This window comes from Alexandromys fortis, unplaced genomic scaffold, assembly GCF_014885135.2.
Source record: "Alexandromys fortis isolate MF-2015 unplaced genomic scaffold, M_Fortis_MF-2015_v1.1 scaffold_17, whole genome shotgun sequence".
Taxonomy (NCBI): domain Eukaryota; kingdom Metazoa; phylum Chordata; class Mammalia; order Rodentia; family Cricetidae; genus Alexandromys; species Alexandromys fortis.
Window position 1 is genome coordinate 14,128,033 of NW_026067896.1, and position 8,923 is coordinate 14,136,955.

Here is an 8,923-nt window from a genome sequence, read left to right on the forward strand (position 1 = left end):
TTGTTATGAGGATTAGAGAGATGGTGTGTGTTCGCTTCCAAGACCCAGAAAGTGCTCTCTGACAGCATCAGTCACCAGGGTCCAACCTCTTTCCTTGGAATATGACCGACAAACACATGGCGAGGCAGTGTAGATAAAACAAAACACTCAGCTGGGAGAAATAAAACTGCATGGCTCAGGGGGAGCCCTGTCTGACTAGCTGCAGTGGCTAAGGCCTCAATGAGATGCTAGACTAATGAGACTTTGAAAAAATTGAACAGACACACTTGACTATTTAGGGAGCTGAGCACTGTCCAGGCTTCTGCAAGACAGAAGATCATGCCTATTCCATTTTTATCTAGGTTCAAGGAGGAGAGCAACGCAGACCTGAGCGCAGACCTGAGCTACGCTCCCGCTTCTCCATAATGTCTCCTTTCTCTCCTAGGATGGTTGCGTCAGCAAGTCACATAAAGAGTACTGCGCGTGGAATGTTTGACTGCGGCTCTCCAGAGAAATAAGTTTCTAAGTGCAGCAATTGGAAATTAATAACGTTCTGGGGGAAGTTGTTTTGACAACATCTGGAGATGAAGCCGGGTGCAGTTTTCACCACCTTGGGTTACCCTCCCTGTTCGCTTGGCATGGCATGGCATGGCATGTAGCAGGCATGGGTCCACTGGGCAAGCAACACAGCCTCTTCTTTCCTCCTGCAGTCTGCAGCAGCTGGAGGTCTCAAACAGCAGTGACTTGGGGCACTCTGGGGGCTCCGACATGAAGGCATCTGCTCTTTCTGTCAGGGTTGGTTTGATGTTGGAAAGTCAGAGAGAGAGAGCAAACATGTTTTTAATTTTCAGTTTAGATACTCAATGAATCAAGACAAATAATCTTGACTTGTGTATTAAAAATTTAGCGACCAGCACTCAGGAGGCAGAGGCAGGCGGATCTCTGTGAGTTTGAGACCAGCCTGGTCTACAAGAGCTAGTTCCAGGACAGGCTCCAAAGCTGCAGAGAAACCCTGTCTCAAAAAACCAAAAAAAAAAAAAAAAAGTTTAGCGAAAGCCAGGCAGTGGTGATGCACACCTTTGATCCCCACACTGAGGAGGCAGAGGCAGGTGGATCTCTGTTGAGTTAGAGGCTAGCCTGGTCTACAGAGTGAGTTCCAGAACAGCCAGAGCTGTTATACAGAGAAACCCTGGTGGGGGTGGGCGGGTAAAAAGATAGAGCAAAATGTTACTCAAAACACCGTGATTGAGGGTAGCAAAAAAGGAGCTGGGAAGGGTCATTAGAAGGGAGAGATCAATTGTCTGTGGCTATTGTTTATAGCTTGCTATTATCTGGGTGCACATGCAGGCAGTATATAAGACATTAAGGGAGACATAAGAGATGAAGGGGAGCATCTCCTCCTCCAGAGTAAGCCTTCGAGAAGATGGCAGTTCCTGTAACAGCCATATGTGACAGGACAGACATATGCTTCTTTATTGCTTCTTACTTACAAATTTAGACAAAGTGACCTGATTTCTATTTTCCACTGATGATATATGCTTTTAAATTTCAAATCAGGCTTTCCCTTTTTCTTATATAAGACCACATGGAAGGAAATTGTGTTTGTTTGGTTCGCTGTAGGAAATAACATGTAAAGTTTGTCCTTCTGGATTTGACATGCTACTCAGAGGCAGAGAGGGCTTGTCTTGCGTTCTCAAGGCACTGGCTTCAGTTCCCAGCACTGAAGAGGAAGAGGAAAAAGAAAAGAGAAAGGGAGCAAGCAGCCTAACCGACTTCCCAGCTTAGCATGTTGCTAAGTCTATGCTCTTAGCACATAAATACATACCCAGTGCTAATACTTAGAAATAGGGAGTTATATAGGGGCTTAGATATGGAAAGACCCAGAGTGAAAATATATGTATCTAGATATTTCATTTGAAAATTACTTTGTGTGTATGGGTGTTTTCCCTGCATGTATGTTTATGCACCATGTGCCTGCAATGCCCTTAAAGGCTAAAAACGAGTCTGATCTCCTGGAACTGGAGTTACAGATGTTTCTACAATGTGGGTACTGGGGATTGAACCTGGGTCCCTGAAAGAGCAGCCAGTGCTCTTAACCACTAAGCCATCGCTCTCTCTCTCTCTCTAGAATATTTTATTTTATTATTTGAAACAAGGTTTCTCTGTGTAGCTATGGCTGGCTGTTCTGGAACTCGCTCTGTAGACCAGGCTGGCCTTGAAATTAGAGATCTGCCTGCCTCTGCCTCTTGAGTGCTGGGATTATAGGAGTGAGCTACCACTGACCCATGAATTTTTACTTGATTATAATGCACTCCTATACATGGAAATCTTAGGGTAGCTCAAAACAGCTATGTTTTTTTAAAATACAACCAACACATAAAGATATATCTAAACTTCAAAATTAGAAGCTAAGCCGGGCGGCGGTGGCGCACGCCTTTAATCCCAGCACTTGGGAGGCAGAGGAAGGCAGATCTCTGTGAGTTCGAGACCAGCCTGGTCTACAAGAGCTAGTTCCAGGACAGGCTCCAAAACCACAGAGAAACCCTGTCTCGAAAAACCAAAAACCAAAAAAAAAAGGACCATGCTAAAGGCCACTTCAAAGACTTTCAATGTATGGTGGACTGTGGGAGGCTACTTCCATAGCACTTGGAGCTACAGATCAGGGCAATATAAAAAGTATACNAAAATTAGAAGCTAAGATAATCCTATTATAACGAACTGCAGAGTACTAACTTGGAAAGACAACCAAAAAGAAACAGGAATCTCAACACGCTTTAAAGAGTGAAGAATTCTCCCCTATGCCTCCTTCTGTGTTAGACGGGTTCTTAGAAGTGATTCTAGACGGCTGAATGTGATAAGAAGAAACAGTTCCTGAACTGCGTGCTACGCAGCTGCTCCGTTCATTCACTGTAGAAAATGGAAGGCATGTGTCAATCCCACCGGTGGAGAATAAGACCACTTCAGCAGTTCAAAGTCAAGTTTGGGGGCTGGAGAGATGGCTCAGGGGTTAAGAGCATTGCCTGCTCTTCCAAAGGTTCTGAGTTCAATTCCCAGCAACCACATGGTGGCTCATAACCATCTGTAATAAGGTCTGGTGCCCTCTTCTGGCCTGCAGACATATACACAGACAGAATCTTGTATACATAATAAATAAAATATTTAAAAAAAAGTCAAGTTTGAAGCAAGTTTTAATTAAATACTGGCCAGGTGGATGGACTCTGGCCAAGTCCATCTCTGGTTTGCCAGAAAATGGCCCCCAGTCACAGTTTGCAGGGGCTTATTTTCCATCGGGTCCAATCGAGGGCAAGCATACTTGATGATATATTTCCTGCCAATGAACTTCCACCCACTTGTGATCCAGCACATTCGGTGCAGGTGGGTTAAACAACTTGCTCAGGGGAGTGAAAACACGTGACCTGTTATTTCACCTAAACAGCAGCCTCCAGCGTTTTAGGAACTGTCTGTCCTGGGGCAAGGGGCTTGCAAGTTAGAGGCATTTGTTTCCTGGATCTCTTAGGCCCGGTAATTAAGACTTAAAACATAACTGTCTCTCACACCTGAGAGACTCTTGTCTCCACAAAGCTTATAATTTAAACTGTGTGGTAATGGTTCAGAAAGCTGGCTTAATGGACTCGCATTCCACCTCGTCCTTTCAGGAGCTGAACTGACTCCTCTCACACAATTTCCTCATCTGTGAACCACCGCTCACAGTAGCTCCTCCACCCAAGGGCTGAGAGCCTTTCAGTTCTGTGAGGCTAGCTCTCTCTTGTCTCTGCCACAGCACACGTTCCTGCTATCTGAATAAAATCCTTCAAGTTTGACTTTAATGCCACTTCCTCAGAGAGTTTTGTTTCAGATAATATGGATTCTGTATCAACAAAAGATCTACTAAACGGCTACATACACGAGGCTGTATTATAAATAACCCAGTCTAAGATTTAGGGTCAGCATTTTTTTCTCTATAAAAGGTCAGGCAGTATACATTCTTCAGCGTTTGCAGGCCACACTAGACTGAAGGGGCCGTGTCACAATAAAACTTTATTAGAGGATATTTAAATAGGCATTTACATATATCCTCGAATTTACATACATCCTAAGGGTCTTGACTGGAGGGATGAGGCCCCTGCTCTACGACTGGTTGACGTCTGAAGTCTGAGGATGGCAGTTAGGTAGGGAACCGATAGAAACCTCAAACCTATAGAAAAGCGATTTCGGAAACTGTCGGAGTCGGGGGCGGGGGCAAGGGGCGCGGCCGGGCCTGGCGGGGCGGGGCGGGGCGCGGGGGGGCGGGGGGGGCGGGGCGCGGAGGGGGCGGGGCGGCGGCGCAGCGTCGTCGTCGTCGCCCCCGCCTCCTCCCCAGGGGCAGCGACGGAGCCTCGGCGGCGGCGCTCAGTGCCCGAGGAGAGCGTGCCAGCGCTAGCAGCGGCCATCCCCACGCCGCGGCGCGTACCTCTCGGCTTCCCGGCGACCCTTGGCCGCGGCGTCCGCGCCCCTTCAGCTCGCTCGTTCGCGCTCCTTCCCTGAGGCCCGCTGCGCCATGGCCTTGGCGTTGGCAGCGCTGGCAGCCGTGGAGCCGGCCTGCGGCACCGGGTACCAGCAGGTGAGCGGCCCTGGGCCCGCCCCGCCCTCCGCCGGCCACTCGACGCCGGGGCTTTACAGGCCGCGCCGGGCCTGGGCCGGACCCCGGGGCCTGGGCCTGTCGCGGCTCGGGCCAGCCGGGCGGGGACCTCGTTAACCCTGGTTCCTAGGTCGGGCGGGGCCCGGAGGCCGAACTCGTGGCGCTCTGGGGGCTCCGACCTGGAGGCATCCGTCCTTCCTTCTCTCAGCGTTGGTTTGATGTCATTGGAAAATCGGGGGGGGGGGAGGGGATTTTCTTTTCTATTTTTCTAAGTCAAAAAGGTAAAGGAAATGGGTTTAGAAGCAAAGATCGCAATCGCCCGTGCTACCGCCGGCGGCTGTTTCAGAACCTTGACGCCAAAACTCAGGGTTTCAGAGCCTCGCTTCTGTCCAAACCCATCCCCCTTGTTCCCTTTTAGACTCGAGTCAAAAAAATGAAGCGAGAGGCGAACCCGCAGCTTTTAATCAATTTGGAAGAGGCGATGTTTGGCTGGAGAGAGGCCCCAAAATGTAGGGCTACCGTGAGGCTGCAGGGCGTGTGCCCGGGTGTATTTTGCACGCTTGGAAATGACGTTTAAAGAGATTTAATAGCATATCTAGGGACTAAATATATCCAGATGATTGGATTATTATCTGCCGTGTGGATCTGTAAATTAAGGCCCTAGGGAGAAAAGATTTTTTTCCCCCTACCGGCCTGTGGGTAGGTTTCCTCGGGAAATTAGAGACTTTTTTTGGGGGGGGGGGGATGAGATAATAATCTAAAACCTCGTAATTGTGGAGGTGAGCCAGAGAGTTGTTGACTGAACTGCTTCTGTTTTGTCAAATTTCAAATGTTTTCAGTATAATTTGCATACGAAAACGTCAGTCCTGCTTTTTCCGACATAAAATGGCGTGATTTAAGTGTTCTACGTTTACTACGCTGTAGAAATAAAACCAGTACGATTAAAGCGTGTTGCAGATTAACCCTGGCGCAGTCGGCTACTGGTTTGTTTTGCTGTCTTCAGCGGTGTGTTGTAATCCGCACTCCTTCCTGCCCCCGCCCGGACTCCTGAAATGACTAGTTAAGGATTTAGCCTCTTGGTTTCATAAACACTCCAAATTGTGGCCCCGCAGTCTATCTTTACGTCTTCTCTGCCTTTATTCTGTGACCTTGAGTGAGAATCCAGTGCTTTCCTGTTTTAATAAATTCGAGTCACAGGCTTTTATCAACCTGTTTACAAATCCCCTGAACCTTAAGAATGTCTATCTTTCCATCCCGACTTGGATAGGCAAACAAGCAGAAGAACTGTGGATTTTCTTTGTACTGCCATCTTACTGAGCTACGGGGTAATGCTTGTTTACGGCTAGAACACAGAAAATTTGTTAGAGTGCTAAAATAATGCTTTTGTTGGCGTCTGTGTTTAGGAACTTTTTGATTATGCAGAATTTAGGTATGTTAGAGATGGGTCATCTTTATATCATTACTCTAAAAGTAATGATTTTGCTGGGCGTGGTGGCTCATGTCCCTAACCTGGCACTTGGGAGGCCGTGGCAGGAAAATCAGAAGTTTAAGGACTGCCAGATTAGTTGAAAGCAGCCTGAGGTACAGGAAGATCCTGCTTCAACAACAGCAAAATAAATTTGGAGAATTTTCAAGAAATAATCTTCAATAAAACTTGAAAAAATCCTCCTAGAAAAAAATTGTAGAATTTGAAAGCAAAGGTCGAGGCAGCACCAAATCAGTCCCCATGGATAAGCAAAGTTTACGAATGGGTCGGTATTTCTGTGGATTGGAGCTGAGTAGACGTGAAAAAGTGTGCTCAGTGTGCACGTGTGCAGATCTGTGCCGGGCACGGCGGACTCCATTTAAATCCGTCTTCATTGAACCCTGACAACGCCTTGATGACTCAAGGTTTGTTCTCATTTTATAGATGACATTTTATAGAAGTCAGGTCTCTTAGGGTCTCAGTGACGTGCTCAAGTCAACAAAGCTGTCAGATTGTGATTATAAGAGAATTTATGTACATACCTACATAAAAGGCTTAAGGCCCAAAACAGGCAGTGTCCATTAGCAGGTACATATGTGTACATGTATATTATGTACGCATGCATGTCTATATGGGCCATCTTTACATTCATGCCTGTAGGCTCCTAATCACACTTGGATGTGTCCATAGTCTCAGGCATGTGCATTCATGAATGTTCATATGTTGGTCTTGCATCAATGTATGTACAAAGGCACACAATTATTAGCAAAATTAGATTTTTATATCTCATTTTTGTTTTTAATTTTTTGTTTTAGTTTTTTTTTTTTTTAAAGTCAGTGCTGAGAGTAGGGCCTACAACCTAAGGCCTTACATTTTCTAGGTAAACCCTGCCACTGAACTATACCTCTAGTCTCTCTTATCAACCATGGGGGGGGGATTGAGACTGGGTTTCTCTGTGGAACATAACAGCTATTTTTAATGCCTGTGTGACATTTAATTGCATGACTGAGCCATAACTCAACCACCTATTGGTAGTCCCTATTGGGAGCAGTGAGACCCCAGATCCTGAATTTCCTGTAATCCCCTGATCTGAGTGCCTACAGCTGCTCTGAGCACGAGACCTTCAGGAGTTCCTGATGGCAGGAGAGTGGTTTCTGGTGGGTTTGGCTGGGGTGTGGCTATCTCTATTAAATCTGCCCCTGAACACAATAAAGGGGCATTCTTGGGGAATTCAAGGATGACCCGTGTCACTGTCTCTGTCTGTGTGTGTCTGTGTATTTTAACCTCCAGCTCCCTTGTCTGAAACTCGCAAACTAGGTGCCAGCGCACAGAGCGCAGACACGGGGGGCGCTAAGAATATTTTTAATTTTTTTCATTCATTGAAGTTTGTTTTCCACACACATGTAACTGTCCTTTATAGTGTGATCAGAGACTATTACATATTTAAAAGGCTTTTGAATTATAGAATGCTGGTGAATTGTCCAGGCCACTCAATAGGAACATGGCTACTCTTTAGACTGTCACAAAAGACTGTTCCGACTTTTGATCTGGTTCATCTGAGATGGTCTTCCAGCTAAGTGACTGTAATGGAAAGCGTTATGATTCATTCAGAAATGCTAACACTGCTGGCTTCCTTTGCTCTTACAAGATTTTATGAGTGTGTGCACATTTATGCACAACTTGAACTTGGGATGGACCCAGTTTCCCTGTAGTATGATTTCTCCCCCACCCCCATTTTTGCAGTTTTAAAACTGAGAATGTATCCAAATAGATGGAGCAGTGTTTCTGAAAGGTTTAACTGGGCTCATGCCCAGCTGTGGCTAGCTCAAAGAAGACATTAGTTGCATTTTCCTTACTGCAATAGATCTTTGCCTTTATTTCATGAATTTTGCTACCTCATGCCAGATATTTTAAGATATTTGGACTTGAGCTGGGAGGTGGTGGTGCATGCTTGTGATCCGAGTGCTCAGGAGATAGAGGCAGGAGGATTTCTGAGTTAGAGGCCAGTTTGGTCTACAGGGCAAGTTCCAGATGGTTACACAGAGAAATGTTGTCTCAAAAAAACAAAAACAAAAAAGCTTGAATTTGGATCCTGTGTAAATGGACAGTGCTGCAGTATACATAAAAAACCACGCGCACACACAGAGAGTGTGCTGTTCTAGACGTAACTCATCGCCTACCTGTGGTCATCACCACTCAGATGACACCATAAACCAAGCATGGGGATGATAACTTTTTGGGTTAAGTTCCCTGAGTATTCTGGAAGGGAATTTTGATAGCTTAGGAAATGGATTAGGGAAAGAGTGTCACCTCTCTACTGGGTAAAACTGAGTATGTGGTGAAGTTAGGATCTTGGAAGAATTGTCTAGGCAGTGCCCCTGTGGTTGCTTTTTGCGTGTTTGTTATAAAGTTTTCAGAAGTTACAGTTACATTGACAGGTTATCTCTTCCACATCTTGTTTTAAAGATTATTTGCTGTATTTGTGGCCAATGGTTAGTCATCTAAGAAAACATACAAAAATCCTTGAAGCAGAACACAGTGGTTGGTTGCACTCTTGTGATTTCAGGGCTCTGGAGGCTGAGGCAGTAGGGTTGTGACCTCTAGGCCTGCTGGATTACATAGTGAGATCCTGTTTGAAACAAACATGGGTAGATTGTCTTTGAAATGTTTTAGAATTGTGTAAAATAAACAAAATATACCACACTAATTTTTCCATCCCCTTGCCTCTTGGTGCTAGGGATTGAACCTAGAACTTTATACCTGGTAACCACGTGCCCTGCCCCAGAACACCGCCCACCTGAGCATTTCTTTTTCTTTTCTTTTTTTTTTTTTTTTTTTTTTTTTTTTTTTGGTTTAGTGTT

General features: G+C 45.7%; 2 protein-coding genes across 3 annotated transcripts in view; both read left to right on the plus strand.

The window, feature by feature from the left end:
• Positions 1-8,923, plus strand: part of Arhgap26 (Rho GTPase activating protein 26) — a 1,368,274-nt gene that overhangs the window by 384,173 nt on the left and 975,178 nt on the right. The gene's annotated exons all lie outside the window — the stretch shown is intronic.
• Positions 4,320-8,923, plus strand: part of Ndfip1 (Nedd4 family interacting protein 1) — a 44,069-nt gene continuing 39,465 nt past the window's right edge. The window contains exon 1 of one of the 2 annotated variants that reach the window (XM_050161473.1): positions 4,320-4,579. In XM_050161473.1, coding sequence (XP_050017430.1) covers positions 4,517-4,579 — 63 coding nt within the window. In that variant the 5' untranslated portion in view covers positions 4,320-4,516. The remainder of the gene's footprint in view (positions 4,580-8,923) is intronic. The other variant, XM_050161464.1, reaches the window with a different exon arrangement.